The sequence below is a fragment of the Caloenas nicobarica genome, chromosome 3 (assembly GCF_036013445.1).
Source record: "Caloenas nicobarica isolate bCalNic1 chromosome 3, bCalNic1.hap1, whole genome shotgun sequence".
NCBI lineage: Eukaryota > Metazoa > Chordata > Aves > Columbiformes > Columbidae > Caloenas > Caloenas nicobarica.
The window spans coordinates 90,185,125-90,202,323 of NC_088247.1; the positions used below are offsets into that span (position 1 = coordinate 90,185,125).

The following is a 17,199-nucleotide window of genomic DNA, read 5'->3' on the forward strand; positions in this document are numbered from 1 at the left end:
TGCAGACGCAGGTAGCTTGCCTTGTTATTTGGTTTGCACTTTGTTATGGAATTATTTAATTCCACTGACTGCTGGAGGAGCCGATGCATTTTGGCCATCTTCATGAGTTATCCTAGATTCCCTGCTTCAGTACTGGGCACTTTCTCTCTGTTCTCATGGCTATGAAGCCTCTGAATGCAAAGCCACAGGGAGGTTGGATGGCCTCATCTTGTGTTTTGTTACCATTTCAGCAATTCTGTGGTCTTCTCCTAAACTGTACAAGTAGCCATACATGAATGAATGAAGACTCACAACAAGCACGCTGGCTGGGAGCAGCGTATCTTGAGTCTTTGAGCATGGGAAACTGAGGTCTGGAAGTGTGCAGAGTATTATTGTGTTTCGTGGTAGTGTTTAACATCCAGTTCATGTGAATACAAGTTTTCCTCACAAAAATATTTTGTGGAAAAATAAATTTGACACCATGTATACATTTTTGTTTTTTAAAAGACCATTCTGGTTAGCAAATAGCACAGGCATGTTTGTACCATGCAACACAGCAAGGTGCTGTAACACAGTGTTGAAAACAGAGCTGTACACAAACTTAGGGCTGCAGCCAGGTCAAAGATGTTAATCAGCTCTCAGGTATCTCTGCATAATCTTTAGACTGTTCTTCTCAAAGTAGTTGGTATAGAGTCCCTCTCCTAAGCTATATTAAGTGTGTAGATGATGCCAGGACTGAGACAGCCCACATGAGAGGGAACCCCTTTCTGTCCATGCAGCATGCCTCAGGGAGTGAGAGAAAGTCGACAGATCCCAAGAGGAATGTGGACAGGGCTGGCTGAGAGGGATTTGTTCACAATATACTTTCTCAGTAACAGAATCAAGGCTGTTCTCCAAGACAATTCATATGACACCTTTTTCCCAATGCTGGTGTTGTCTTTGGGAGGAAAGGACTTAGGTGTTGGGTGTTAGAAGAATGATCAAATATATTGCAACTCTTAGCAGTTGACAATAACAGATTGTAAACAGTTCCCATGGGCACCATGAAAAAAGTTTGACTTGAAAGTATTCATGCTTCTAAGAAGGAAACTCCAATAACCCACTATAATTTCCTTTGAGAATTAAAGATTTTATACTAGCTTTGATGTGAGCTGATGATCAGTGGCAAAGCCATTTAGATGCATGGATGGACTGAGTTCTGGTGAAACCCTCCATTCATGCAGCAGTGTAGCATAGTCTGTGAATTCCATTCATACGGCACTACAGTAGTGCTTGTGCCAAGGATCTCTGTTTTTTAAGAAAAAGATATTGCAATGTAACCACTGTAATGTCCTGGAAAGATTCCTTTCTTTGTTTCTGGACAGCAAGTGGAGTTTGCTCTCCCACTTTGAATTTTACACAACACCCAAGGTCAAACAGGGACCAGATATTTATGGTTAATCTCAATGATGGACTAGTTTCAGGCACACTGGAAGAATGCATTAATATAATTACCTCTTTAATAAATATAAACTTTTTTTTTGGAAGTTATTAGAGTAAATCCAACCGTTCAGCTGCACTGCTTGTTATCTCATGGCTGGAGAAGAAGCTTTTCCCATTAAGAGTCAGGCTGGTAACGACTCTAGTCAATGATCTGAAAAGGGCTTTCTTTAGCCAGCCCTAAATAGACCTGGGCGAAATTGTCCCAGAAGAAAGGTATTTGTTCTACATACCACATAGAATTTAAAAACAACAACAACAACAACACACACCACCAACCCCCCCCTCCCCGCCCCCCCCCAAAAAAAATCACATAAACAGAAAATATCCATTCTGACACTATTTTTTTTTAAAGTCTCTGTAATGTTACTGATCGTTCTGCTTTCTGGAACTTTCTTCCCAAATGCAGCCTGAGGATCATGTCAAACAATGCCCCAGGACTGCTGCCAGAGATTCAAAATTAATGGAAAGATTCCTGCAAAATCTCAGTGTGAAGATACTCATAATAGCCTTGGTGGTGCCTAGCCCTACAGTGAGGTAAAATAGCTGTCCCAGTTAACAAACATGCCAGAAATACAGTTTGATCAAAGTGGATTTTTCTTACACTGAGGAAATAATCCGATATCAAGAGAGAAATTTGAAAAATGCATTCTGTTCATATCCCTTACTCAGATTAATAATAGAATTATGAATGGAAATTTTAAGTTGCTTCACTTTCTTGATAGTTAGTATTTTACAGGTATTAACCTACTAATAAGCAGGATTGCCTGCTGCAGTATTTACAGGACACTCATCGTTTCTGTGGTTTCTCTGGATGTGCAGGACAAATGAAAGGCTCTCCCAAAATCTTGAAAGTTTTCACTGATGCTGTCAGGTTGTCAAGGCATGATGGACTTCGGTGGCTTGCAGAGTATCACTCTTTGTCTTTCAGGGTAAATGAAATAATCTGTTAGATGTAGCAGAGGACAGCTTGATAGGATTTGTAGCTCAATGAAACATTCTCTGATCTTGGTAAGTCTCTCAGCAAATCTGGCTTCATTGCAAAGGTGGAGTGACATAACTGCAGCAGCCACAGTGAACAAATTGTGAAATGTAACATACCAAAAACTCAGCTTGATGGAGCAAATGCATTGCCAATATTTGTTCTGGTAATCAGATGTTTCCTTATGCACTATATCCTGCCATTTTGCCAGAGGCCTCTGGGAAATGTAGTTCATAGGATTTGCTTCTCAAAGGGGCCTAAGACTTTGCAAAGCAAAGGAACCACAGATCTTGAAAGACTTGTAAAATGAATAAATAAATAAAACTAAATACGGAAATATGGGAAGAAAAGCATGTTACAGATAAAGTGACCTCTTTTTTTTTTTTTTTGGTAGGAGAGAGAAGGAAAAAAGAAATAAAGAATTTACTTTATTTTTAAATTACTATTTAGGGACCATAAATATTTTTTATGGTGCTGAGGGAATCATTTATCATAGCAACCACATTATGCAAGTCTGTTTCTCTTAAAACACTCAGTCTCTCTGGCTGATGACAAGGAACTATCAGCCAGTTAATCCATAACTGAGTAGCAGAGCTCAGTTTAGGAAATTATCTGGCAGCAACATGAAAGTTTTCAAAGGCAGAACTTAGGGTAGAAATAGAAAGGACAGCCCCATGGCAAGTGTTTTGCATAACAAAGCTTGTTTATACCTCTGCCTGCCTTGTTTTTTTCTTTGACTGGATTAGCCCATTTGGATTTTAAGCACTAAAACTGTTTCCTGGGTCAAAGTTCTGTTTGTGCACACCATAGCAATGGGTGCTGCTTTGACATTTGTCTTTCGGCTACAAGTAGCATACAAACCATCCTGTACAGGACTAAACTCAACCTGGGTCTTAAAATGAATCTGATTTGAAATGAGAATCATTTTCACTTCCTTGAGTTGTTTTTCTGGGAAAGTATGGATGAGAATTACTCTCTGTGATCCCTTTATGAGTCTCAGAACTGCCTGTTCTGGCACCTCTGAAATTCATTCAGACTAGCCCGTTCTGTAGCACGTTTTCACTTTTCTTGCTATTTATGGGGAAACTTCAGACCCATTGGGAGGTTTGCAGATGGACAGGTAGATGGGCAAGACTCATGAGTATCTGTCTCCTGAGTCACAGCCTTCTGCCAAACACAGCTTATAGCTTTCTGGTGTTCTCAGGGCTTCATCCCGGTGATGACTCAAAGGACTGCTCCTGAAGTCATGTTCCACTGGCTCCTGTCAAGAAATATTCTTGCATTTCAGCGTTTGATGGGACAATCTGAAACAGTGAGGAACTTGGAGAACTGCTCTGCTTTTCAAATGCATCCCTCAGGATTTATAATTCAAGGTTTATAAAGCCAGCCTGGAAATTGAATGAGAATGAATGCTCTGCCTGGTTACTTCTAGCTAGGATTGGCTGTAGAGTCCAGGGTTAGGATAAAATGAAAATTAACTTTGTCTCCTATTCCTTTGGCTGAGATGAGCCTCCCAAACTCATTTGTCATGTTACAATCACAGGGTCATGATGTTTTTCCTACTCTAGAAAGAAGAGCCATGCTGATTGCAGGGAATGATATAATGGTATTGGTGAACCTGTTCAGGAATGGGTGCTGCTCCCATGTAGTATATAGTCTCACTGTAAATAGCACTGCAGAACCCCCTCCTTGCCCTCAGGCACTCACATGGTGCCTCTGGAGAAAGGGTGTTGGTTTTCCTCCACAGTGTCTGCCTTGCCAAGAATTTCCTCCAGAACACTTCACACTTTTATTTCCCCCTCATTTCATCCTCACATCAGGTGTTATTCCTTGCTCCTTGAGCCTTGTGGCTTAGCACATTTCCCTCATTCCTTTGATGACTGTGAATGGGAAGTAGAGCCTGTTCCTAATTAGTTCCGATAATGAAGTGTTAACGCGCTTTGCTGTGTAGGTACAAGTTGGGTACTTCAGAGCTGGAGCCTCTGTGAAGGTCTCATTGCTATTACTTGCTGTTCCTGGCTTTCTCTGCATCAGTGTTCTGCTGGCTTTTCATCTCCCGGGGTTTGCTTAGGTCTCTTTACAGGACCTTCTGTCCATTTCCTTTTTCTTTTAATCAATGCCTTCCTTAGTTTTCCAGTTAATAAAGTAAAATAAATGCACAATTCATTAACTAAATGAACTGAAAGGTAGTGTTGTTAGGTGTGAAGAGCAGGTTTTCCTTTTCTGAATGGGTAATTGCCAAAAGCTTGTACCACACAGCATGCACCTTAACGGTCAGTAGAAAGGTGAAGGTAGATCACTCTTTGTGACCTCTTTGTCAGCAAGGACATCTGTCCTGAGAATGTCAGCAGGAGAGCCCAAGGCTTTCTCCTAGTTTTGGATAACTGCTGATTAGCTAATTCATGTGCTACAAGAGCTTATTTGGTTGAAGACTGGTGGACAGCAAAGTTGGAGGAGGAGTCTATGCCATGTTCTTCCATGCTAACCATCTGCCAGACAGCTAGGATTCTCTGGCATTTGGGATAATGCATCACATGGATTGTGAACATTTCCAGTTGTGTGGATGATGCTCTTTCAGAGATCTGGGTATAGTTTGTGTCTATCTGAGTCAACAAAGAACTCATGTAGACAGGGGAGATCATGTAATAGGAAACAATTAGACTTCAAAGACTCAGAGCCTTAAAAGTCAAATAAAATAAAATCTTAAACTACTTTCACAGGCAGGCAGAATGAAAACCACACAGTCTTTGGGGTTTACAACAGAACCTGGCAAAATTTGCAGAAGGGAAGATGTGACTGGGGATTGTCATGCATCAGTGCCCTTCCTAAGCTTTGTCCTCATTATGGTAACACTTCTTTCAGCATGACCATAATCATTTGAGTTAGACAGATGGCCACCCTTGAAAGGAAACATACTGTGGGGTCATGGATATTGCTTGAGATGTGGTCTGCTAGTCTTGGAATGTGCCCTTTCATCAGAGACTTGCTGTAATGAAAAATACAAAATACTCAATATGTTTAAAAAAATCCAAAAAGCACACAACATGGGGGGGTTTTGTTTGTTTTTTGTTTGTTTTTTCTCCTTCGACTCTTGAAACAAAGCATGCCCTCTAAAATGACAGGAGTAGTACACAGAATCATGGCCAGTGAGCAGTAGGGAATGATCTGTTCAAATGAGATTGGATGTTCTTAGCTTAAAGCTTTTGCTATCTCGTTAAAAGATGACCTTTTCTTTCAGGAGAGGATTCCTGGCACAATCTGGAATGAGATTGATGATTTGAAGGCTTTCAAGGTGCTGGATCTAGAAGATTTTGAAAAGATGTTCTCCGCATATCAGAGACACCAGGTAGGGGTGAACTCTTCCATACCTTGTCTTCCTTGAATTTCTGGAGAAGTAAAGAATGCATGACAGTGATCTGGACCCTTGTCCACCTGGAGTCAGGCTGCATCATTTGCTGCTCTACACTGCTCAAAAAATCACAAGACCAAAAGAAGTGGGGAGGACATATGGGGTAGAGTATAACCTTCTGTTGTCAACATACTCCTTACTAATGGGCAGCTCTCAGAGACAACAGCTCCCAACAGGTAATGCTCTATTTGATCTCAGCAGCCATTGGCATCCAAAAACTCCTGAGCTTTACATTCATGCTTGATATCCATCTTTCTATTTCTCCCATTCTTTCAGAGAAAAAGTCTGTAGTTGCCTGAGCACTGAGCAAGGTGACTGAATTATCTGTGTTTCACTTTGTCTGTTTTTACTTAAGCAGCCAACCAACCCAACTGGCTAGGTGACAGAAACTGTCTGAATTACAGATTATAACACAAACAGCATACTTTAAAAGCAGCCATTTAGTAGAATGTCTTTTTTCCCCCTCCTCTTTTTCTTGGAAAGCAAGTCACCTTCAAGTTGTCCATCTCTGCTGAATGAGATTTAGCAGAAGAGGGATTTTACTTGCATGCCCTGCACTCCTCCAGCTTTCCTTTGCTTTTGGAACATGTTTGGAGAAATTCAATCTTTTGTACTCTGTAGAATTGTATTATTGCTCTGAAGTTTTAGGAAAAGACACAGACATGCATAAGCAGCCTTTATGATTAAGCCTTACAGCGATGTTTACTTCATTGTCATTATAATTAACTTATTCAGTACCTTAAAATTAACAAACAAACCTCTTGTCTTTGGACTTTCCATCTGTTCCTTTCTCTTTTTCATTTTGCTATCTAATCTGATAAAAATAACGAATAACTCTTCTGATTTACTAGCTCACAGCCACCTAGATAAGCATCCCAACTTGAACTGTGAAGAATGTAACGATACCCCTCGCACGATGAGATTTCATTTCTCATTCTGCTCCTGCAAATAGCTGTTACTGTTTCAGTCAGTTCATCTCTCTTTCCTCTCATTCCCTGAAACAAGAACTTAGTTCACAGAGGGGAAGAAAGGCACATGAAACTTCAGTGCTGTTACGAGACTGGATTTAGATTCTGTGCCAACAGCTTAGCTATGGTGGTGAGTTCCAAGTTGTCTTGCAAGTAGCCAGACTGTCACCTGTGTACATGAGTAGCCATTGCAGCATCAAGGTGCCATTCCACTATTTCAGGAACAAACATTGCAGCTTCCTCACTAGAAATGACCTTGCAAAGCCTTTTCTTCCTTTGGGCCCCCAAATCCAAAGCCAAAGCTGTCCTGGTCTGCCTACTTTCAGGTAGAATTTTAATATTTATGGCTCTGTTACCAATCACTGACAAGCAGCCTGGTTTATTCAACCATAAACTAACCTGAGCCTTACCCCTGCCCACTGAAATGGAGCCATCATCTCAGAGTGACCTCCATGGGTCTCAGAACAGGTCTCTTCCATCCTCATTAAACACACTTCATGACAGTGGTTCGAGACAATGGAGTACCACTTATGTAAGTTACTTTCAATTTTGTATATTTAGCGTATAGCTGCCCTTCCAGCTTTTGTTGAGGGTTTTGGGTTTTGGGGGGTTTTTTCCCCTCTTAAATATTCCATTTTTATTACTTTACTTGATTCTTTCTTGATGATAAAAATCCATACTCACTCCAGTGTGAGTTGGATTCCAATCAACAAGTCCTCATCAATTTTCTTCCCCTCGCCCCCCTTTTTTTTTTAGTTTCTTAAAGACCAGGCAACCAAAATTGCTCTTGAATCAAAATCTTACAAGAACTTTTCCAGTCGATTCACACTTAGCCTTTTCTCCTCTTTTATTTGTGTAAATACTTCACTCTGGCCAAGTATGTGTTTACCCTGGGTTTGTGACTTTTAAACTTTATCCAAATGTCTGTAAAGAAAAATGTCAATGCAAAGCCCTGCTCTTTTGCATCTGAAATGTTGAATGAGTAGGGATAAAGACATTTCTTTCTTTGCTGTTATTAGCATGATCTTCATATTTTTCCAGTTTCATTTACATTGAACAGCTTTTCTTTCTTCTTTATTTTTTTAATGACAAAGGGTCTCTTCTCCTCTCTCAAGCCCAGTGTATTGTTTTTGGTAGCCATGAGGGAAAGCAGAATTGTCCAGTGTACAGAATGTTGGACCAAGAATTCTTACACTTGTCTTTTGACCTTGCTCCAATCTTACTATGCAATAGTGACCTTTTGGTTCAGTATATCTGGTGTTTTCCTGGAGTATGGAATATGTTGAGAAATAGTGCTGTCAGACTTCTTTGGTGGTTACAGAGTGTTCCCAAAATACTTGGCTATAGGTTGCTGAGGGGTATAATGTGCCATTGAAACCAGTTGTTACTAATGATGGCAAATTGTGCTTGTGCTTCAGGAGAGGAGAACTGACCCTCAAGTTTTAACCTTGGCTGCTCTTTCAATAAGGCTTCAGACTAGATTTGTAAAGGTATTTAAGCATTATCCCAGTTAATGTTTCAAAACCTAAGAGATTTATGCTTTGCAGACTGAATTTACTCTTTTCAGAAAAGACCTAGAACTCTTAGTTCCCCAACATCTGCTGATTTAAAATATGCAAAGAAATGCTGAAATACCTTTGAACCATGTGGGCCAGTATTACTTGCTAAGCATTTTATTCTCTTAGAAAACAGTGTGTGTCTAAATTCAACTGCCCTTTTAAACTTGATATCTTTCTCTGTGACTAATTTTTGGCATGTTTCCTTCTTTGTTATCTGGGGCTGCTGCCTGATAGGACCTGCTAACTAACCCCTCCTCCTGTAAGCAGGTGAGTATCACTGTCTGCCTCCTGATCCTCTCGCAGTGTGTGGGAAGGTGAAGTCCTGCACCATGCCCTTATGGGGTCATGACTCATGCTACTCTTTCATATGCCCTTGCACCTCTGCTTTCTGGGTGGGGAAGGTAGTAAAAAAAATTCCTTTAGTTGTATTAGCTCTGTGATAGGAAGTAGTTCCTGTTCTTTCACTGAACTATAACCTCACTGTGGTTTCTGCTGGTGTCTGTAGTCCCCTTTTCTGTGAGAAAAAGACCAGGAGCAAAGTACAATGTGAACGTGAACTCTTCCTTACCCAAAGTACTAGTCTTCCTAGTGAAAAACAAAAGGGTCTCTCAGGGAGCCTTCACTCCCACTGTTCCCATCTGTGGCCCATCTGCTTTGAACAGTACTGAAGTCTACATGCGTATTCACTAGCCACAGGCTTTCTGACAAAGAAAATCTTCCTTTCTGTAGAACCAGAAGGCACTTTGGTTGGGCTGAAGGATTTGTGCCAGCTGAGGAGCAGGATTAGACTGCAGGAAAACTTACTTCATTTCAGACAGCTGAAACCCTCAGAAAGTTCAGGGAAAGACTGAAATGGTGTTGAGACAAAGCAGAGATATCAGACTGCCCACATGTCTTCAAACTGGCTACGTCTCAACTTTTTCATCATCTTAAGCAAAATTCTTGGCAACACTTTTGAAAGAGCAATACTTTTAGAAGAGGCTTATTTAGATGTCATCACAAGTGTCTCCGGTGCCTTCAGAAGAAAGTGGTCCTCACCATGGGTGCTCAAGGAGCTGTATTTGGAAAGTGTGGTTGGGACCTCTGCCACTGAATGAGTCTAATACTCAGCTCTGGGCCATTTACTGGCTTTTATCATGGCAGAGCGCACCATGAAACAAGTCAATATGGTAGAAGTAGTTCCCTAAAATGTTGATAATTACTAGAACCTAGCGTACTGCTGTGGTACCAGACCACAAGTTTTGCAGCTAACCAAAAACAAACTGTATTTGAAACAGGGCAGCAATATGATGAACACATTCCACATGCTAGTCATCACAGCACTGAAATATTAGTTGATTTTTGAATTTTCAATTAAAATCTCAAATCTGAAATACCCTTTGAAGCACATAACATAATGTTACACCAGTTGGTAAAGAATGATGGGATAAAGCTTAGGGATCTTGTCTGTCAGGTTGGCAACAGCTCCAAATATTCTTGTTTGGTGTGCTTGGCCGGTCTCACAAAAGCTAGTCACTACTGCCCCCTTGCTCCTCTTTTTCTGTGTCTAAGAAAATGCAGATAGTCCATATGCAATCTGTTTTCTTTCAGCTAAGCTTGCAATCTGGCTTCAGTAAAACCTGAGGCTTCATCTGCTTTTGTTTACACACAGCTCCAAGTATCTATAAATATCTCTCTCCTCAATATGAGTTGAAGAGAATATATTTTTAGATGAGACTAGCCCACTACATGGTCATAAGGAGTCTAAATAGTTCAAGTTACTCATCTGTGTTGAACTTTGTGGGCTGGGGAATTGGAAATGGCATGACGACAACTATACCAATCACTGCTGCATGGCTTTAGGAGAAGCTGTCCAAACTCCCACCACGCATACGCAGCCAAACCCTGAAATAATTTGTTTTTTCCCTTGGGATGGGTGCTGGTTAGCACTGACCAGGTGTGCTTTTCGGCAAACTTTAGCCAGTGAGGGACAGTGAAGCTTTTAAACCAAGAGCACACACCGACAAGTACCTTTCTTACCTTCAACAGCTGCCTATCTCCCTGTTTCCCTGTCTTCCTCCCCACAAACTGAGGAAACTCAGGAAAACTTCAACATCTCTACATGCCATATTATACTGAGGTCCCCTGCTTCTTGGTATTGTTAGCTATTCTCTCAGAAATAACCAACTTGCTTAATGCCCAGTTTTTCCTTTTCTGGAGACACTATTTGATGTATCGAGTAATGTTGTAATTTTTTTCTGCCAAGCTAGACACTTTGGGCACATCTAGCAGAATCATCATGTGCACGTCTTCAGCTAATGCATTGTACCTGCTTATAAATGCCTCTTGGTACTGGTGGCGGCTTACTGCAGCACATTTGGATGGGATTGTATGAACCCTTTGTACATCCAGGAGCAACACAGCTTTTGTATCAAGAGCTCAAATGACAACTAGCACTATGAATCTATGATTAACATTTAACTCTCAAATATTTGGGTGTCAAAATCTCTTGGAGTGGATTAGTCATGCTGATATAAGTAAGCCCTGAGCTGCAGAACCTTGAGTCCTGGGAGTGATTCTGGGAGGCACCACTGTGTGCTTGCCATGATCTTACACCTTTCCCTGGGTTTCTGCTGTTGACCACTCTCAGGAACAGGATACTGGGCTTGATGGACCTTTCGATCTGACTCAGCATGCTTGCTGTTGTGTCCTAAGAAAGAAGTCACATTGCTAATTTAATGGGTGCATTCAAAGATTATACTGGTAAATCTGCAAATCTCAAGGCATGACAGTATATATAACGTGGAAAGGCATTTTTTAAGAGGTTCCAGCAGCAGTTAGCGGGGAAAACAAAAACTGTCCTGTTGCCAATTCCCTCTTCCCTGTTGTTTAACTAAAGAGCTATTATCCAGGATTAACACCTTTTGACATTACCTCTACTTCCCTTTAAGGAATGGTGTTAAAAGATACTCAAAGTAACTACAGAAAGCCAATATCCAGAAGTGAGAAAATCCCATGGCTCTGGTGTGTAGGCAGGACAAGGAGACAGAGATTTCTGGATGGTCAGACTGGGTTTGCAAATAGTTTCTCTCTGTGTGCTGTAACAAACATTTTGGATGGGGATTTTCCATTTGTTTTTTCAGATGAAGAGTTTGGCAATGGGGATATACAAAGAACTTTGAAAAAGGGTGGTTTCTGTATGATCAAAGGTATTAAATAATTTTTAAAGAAGAAAGGCTAGTCCAGATGTAGATGTTGACCATTTGATAAGACACATTTAGTAAGATAAATGCCATCTTGACCTACCATTTGTATCTCCCATATAATATGGATTGGACTGATCCAGTGGCAGCTTTAAGAGATGATAGAAGGATTTTTCCCGATCGTGCTGCAGCCTTTCAAGAATGCTGTGTAGCCCCTGCAAGAGGCATCTGCTGAAGGATATGCTGTGACACCAGTGGGCTTTACCATAATGTGCCTGATTTCCCTGTCATGTCAGTTTTGCACATTAACATAATAACAGTCGGTAGAGTTAATCTAGTAGGTCAGAATCAGGTCCAGTATTTGGAATCAAAGATGATCTCATAGGTGGTAATGGGTGACTTCTCTTTGTCTAGTAATAGAGGGCCTAACTACATGTTTCCTGCCCTTCTTGTCTCCTTTTCTCACCATGTGGGTGGATTTTCCTAGGGTGGGATGGGTTTTGCTAATTACACTCAGTGAAGTCTATCAGTCTTGGGTGAAAAACATAACACTGATTGTTTTCCCTCCCTTTTCAATTATATGCAGAAAGAGATGGGTTCAACAGAAGACCTTTACCTCTCCACACGAAAGGTGAAAGAGCTCTCTGTGATTGATGGCCGGAGGGCACAGAATTGTGTCATTCTCCTTTCCAAGTAAGTATGCTAAGCTCACAGGGTATGCCATGATCAATGCAGAGGCAAGAGGGGCTGGAATTAAACAAATGGGCATGTTTCTTTTCCCAACTAGACCTGCTGTCTAATACCTGCAGAGCTTCAGAGAAACCTCTCTTGCAGTGTCAGAGAAACACTTCTCTTTGAAGTGTTAGCTGACTTAATATGCATACATGCGTCTTCTGTATTAAACGGATAGACACCAGGATGTATCTGAAGACTCATCACCAGAAAACCATCAGTACTTATAGGCAGATGAAAGCAGCTCTTGGGCAGTGCTTGCACTTAACTCTGCGTGATGTGTTTCCCAGCTCTGTGTACATCATTTGTCTCTGTTCCATATGTTTCTTTCTAAATGTTGCTCGTAGCATCTCCCTTCAATACAGCAGAGCTGAGAGTGGCATTCGTCTTTGTAAGTTTTGACTTTTGGTAAGAAGAGTGGTAAATGTAAGAATATATATTTAAGAGTTAGGACTTTTATTCATAAATTAGGTTTTGCAAGACAGGAGTTGCCTTTGCATGTTCCTGCAATGACTAATACCTTTAAATGCTGTGATATTAGGGCCCTCTATATGCTTTTCATGTCTTTTTACCAACATGAATACTGGGCTGGATGTCTGTCACTAAATATCAAACTTGTGCAGACACTGATCCACCTGAGAAAGTTGCCTTTCCTATCAGAGAAGGAACAGCAGGCCTGGAGAGAGAACCTGGGAAAGCTGTGGCAAAACTGAGCAATGAAACTGATTTATTGATCAGTAGAAAATGCAGGTTCATATGGATGTGATTGCTTGTCTGCTCTAGCAAGCTAACGGTTAAAAGCAAAGTTGCAGCCAGACCACCAGGAGTGGAGTGAGTTCTTTCCATTGCTTAGTGAAACCCACGGAGGCTCTCATTATGCTACTTTTGTGGCATTAGCCGGCATGTCAGCAGGACCCCCACCATCCAAACCAGCCATGAGGACAGGCTTAGATTTCTCTCCCTGCAGATGTTGCCAACACATGTCTCTGCTGGTGTTGGCAGCTGACTGCAGGCTGGGGCAGAGGAATGGGGAGGCATAGGGGCAGCAGGATTTTCATGCTGTTTGACAGACCTGCTAAAGTTGTGTCTGGGGTTCAGATTAACTCACGTAAGCACATGGAACATTTCCTAGAAGTGGTAACATAATGTGTGCAGGTGGCTGGGCTAAGGAGGATCCAGGAAGGTGGTCCATGACTTGGTGTGACACTAGATATTTATTTGTAAAAATTTTCTATTTCCAAAATAAAAGCAGTGTGGTTGGCAGAAGTACATGTTTTTCACCGTTCACCTCTTCTGCTGTGCAAGTCTGGCCCGTTATTACCTGAGAGGAATCATTTCTAAACAGTGAGAGAGAGAAAAGACAGTCTTCGTGGTTTGTCTTCCCTTCTGCTACCTCCAGCAAAATGGCATTGAAGCATGAACCTTGCACTTCAGGGTACATGGCATGTGTTCTCTCCAGGTTTGCCATGAAGCCGGTCTACCTCAAGCTGATAGTCTGGACTCAACGCAGAGGCAAAAAGCTGTGTTTTGTGACTGTCAGCTTCTCCACTAGGAAATATCCTGGTCTTACTGTTAGCAGGCCTAATGTGGATAATAGAGATTTGGAGACTGAGCTTGCCAGTTTGTGCTGTGCTCTGTTAACTTCACTGTGCTGCACTATAGGAAACACCAGTCATCAAGGCTGTCACTGGCTCGATCATTTAATGTTTGCAACAGAGAGTGTTACCCCAGGATATCAGAAATATCTTACAACTTGGCCCAGGATTGCTATTCCTCCCCAAACTTCGCTTTTAAATGCAACTGGAAAAGAAAAAAATATTTGGGCACTAAAATGGCACCTCTACATTCATGCCTTTTTCTGCTCTTTGTGCTTATATGGTTCTGTTATTAAAGACAGCAATTGGGAGGATTGGCTGCAGACAATAACTGAAAGGGTTTTACGACTCCTTTGCACGTTTTTTCGTTACTCCACTTCTTCCTCTTTTAGGGTAAACGCTGAAGGAGAGACACTCCCAGACAAATCATCTCTGGTGGCTGCCGTGCCCTTGCTACTCCTGCAGTGCACCTTACTCGTGTGCATGTCGGTGTGCGCACACGTGCAACAAGAGAGAGTTTAAAACTGGTGACAAACAAAGAGAGTTTGTGCAACCCTGAGCTGCAGCCCCAGCTTTCAGGTTGCCACAGTATCTGCCAACAGCTGTTTCCAATTGAATCTTACTGTGCATATATCCCTGTAGTTTATTCCCCCTTTGTTTACACTAAACTGTCTTGCCCTTTAAAGTAAAATAGCTGCATGGGTTGGGTTTTCTTTCCCTCTACTACTCAAATGTTTTTGTTTTACTAACACTGTGTTAGAAGGGGTCAGGCAGAGCTCATATTTCATATGGTCCAACAAGCCAAAACCTAGCTAGAGTGAGAAATAGATGTCTCTTGCTTTCTTTTGCAGAGAGACTGGGGCATGGTAGACTGAAAAGAGATAAAAATTGAATTGCTAGCTGATTTTTGCTGACAAATAACAGATTTGTAAGCCTTCCTCCCCACTTTCACCTCTATTTTCATTTTAAAAGCTCTATTTAAACTACTTGATAGCAGCATCTTTCTGTTTTCCTGCAGTTGAAGGATGTAATTTTCCTTGTTTAATGGAGTCTGGAGTGTGATGGGTCCAAAATGAAGCTCTGTCCCATAGGACAGCTGTAAAGGTTTGCATAGGCACAAGATCAGTTTATCGCACAGTATTTCCAGTAGACCATGATTCAACCAGGACATGGAACCATCTACCTGATGTGAGGCCAGGTGCCCACCAGCTTCAATTCTGGCTTTCTTAATGGTGTTTCCAACATACAGTTATTTCTGTCACACTGGAAATCTTCTATCCGTCCTGAATTTCCTGATGTCTTCAGTTTCTACCAGGCTGGAGATTTACTGTCAGAAGAGTCTTCCCAGGTCCCTGTGTTTCCCTGTTTTCACCTAGCAGCTGGAAATTTCTCTGACCTTTCTCATCAGTATGGCTTCCCTCTGCCTCTGTTACTTTAGTAACAGGTAGCATTTCTGCTGCTCTAGTCTTTTTGTTGTACCATATCTTTAAATGTTCTTGCAAAACATGTCTAAAACATGTATCTCTTACTGTCTTGCTCTGTGAAATACTCTGGAGCCGTCCAGTTCTAGCAGACATGGTGCTCAGAAGAAGGCTGGATGTGTACTTATGGAACTTTTTTGTGCAATTTATTTTGCATGAATTCCAGCAAAATCATTATGTCAGTGTTCTTCTGAGATGTGTTTGTTATTCTTGTGGCCCAGCTAGTCAGCAGTAGCCCTCTCAAGAGGCTGGAAACTGTAGGAGCACTAGCAAAATATCAAAAAACCTGTAGTACAAGGCAGAATCTGACTACACAAAAGTAGTTTTAAATGTGACTATGACAGTAGATAGATACTAACAGGCAGCTTTACCAAATGTTTGTGGCTTTCATGATTGTCGATTCAAATATCTACCAGTAAAGAAGAAGAAAAGGGACTTGTGCAGCATTTCCAACCAAAATACTAAAGAGACCGAGTATTTTTCTCACATAACTGTGTCTCAGTGCTTCTAATCCCTTTCAGTTCAGACATTAAGAGGTCAAGCAATTCTGCCAGTGTCAGTCTCCTCGTACCGCCTCTGCTGTGCCCCAGTCCCTGGGTGGCTTTCTGCCATGTGACAAGACAGTGTTCACCCTTATTTCAAGGTAGATTCCAAGCAGTACAATATTTTGGGGTTCAGATCATATCTTGTTACAGAAACAACTCATTGGATTCACCAGTTCTTCCATATGGTGTCTTGAAAAATAGGACACAATAAACCATGCCTCCTGGGTTCCTGGAGACATTTTCTGTTATAAAGTTAAGGTCCATAATAAATCGGTTTACCTGCTATTCTGAGTATGATAAGCCCTAAGGTTAAACCAAGCATGTCAGTTGGTGCCATCCTGTCTTAGATCACAACCAGGAACCAGTACGTGGGGTTGTGATAAAAAATGAACCACTGCTTCATCAATAGGTCACTGTAATTGGGGAATTCCCATGTTTGACCCTGCTTTGCTCTGCTTGGCTCAGAAAGACAGCCATCCCCAGATCCTTCTTGGGAGGAAACTGAGAGTATTTGGATGCAAAGTAGCTTGGTCATTCATGAGCTTTTGCTGAAGGAGGAAAATAAAGAAGCAGCCTCTTTCTTTATGCACATGGCAGAATACTTTTGCAGTGAAGTGCTGAAAAAGCACTGGTGGATTTTTTTTCCCAACATGTTGATAGAGTGGTGTAAGATGTAACTGGTAAAATTTCCCAGTTGTTGTCCCCAAAAGGTTAAGGCACTGTCTTCTTCACTGACGAGATGAGTTGGCAGCTGAGATAAGAGGATGTGAAAAGAGTGGCTGCATCTTTCTGTCTTGTGGGTGAATATGCAGTTAGACCTGCCTGACTCCTGAATGCCTCTTCTGAGAGCAGGGAAACATCTCCTCTTCCTGCCTTTATGGGGTAGTGATAATCACTATTCCCAAAACATAGGTATTTAACAGCCTGCAGCTTGGGAGTTGTACAGAGCCCTAGGAGAGCTCAGGAGTCAAAGAAGGCTTATGTCCCAGTCACAGAGTTTGAGAGTGAATTGAAAAGTAGCCTTTGTGAAATGAGTTGTGGAGATGGAGAAGTCTGCAGTCAGTAAAAGTTAAGATTGAGGTGAGCTATATAAACTGGCCTTAGGATGCAGCTAAGTATCAGTCAGTGTCTGTCACTGTCACAACTACAACTGCTGGCATCTTTTGGAAACACTATGGTTCATTTCAGTTTGAATTAGAAAATGGCCTTGATACAGGATAGTTAGTCCCCTTCTCTAAGGTAAAAGGAAGAGTGGGATTGTGATCCCTGTGGTATGGGAGTTGCAATG

The 17,199-nt window shown here is 41.5% G+C and overlaps 1 protein-coding gene across 3 annotated transcripts in view; it reads left to right on the forward strand.

Moving 5' to 3' along the window:
* Positions 1 to 17,199, forward strand: part of DAAM2 (dishevelled associated activator of morphogenesis 2) — a 211,666-nt gene that overhangs the window by 162,784 nt on the left and 31,683 nt on the right. For all 3 annotated transcript variants that reach the window (XM_065630842.1, XM_065630840.1, XM_065630843.1), the window contains 2 exons: positions 5,679 to 5,786; positions 12,145 to 12,251. In XM_065630842.1, the coding sequence (XP_065486914.1) occupies positions 5,679 to 5,786; positions 12,145 to 12,251 (215 nt within the window). The remainder of the gene's footprint in view (positions 1 to 5,678; positions 5,787 to 12,144; positions 12,252 to 17,199) is intronic.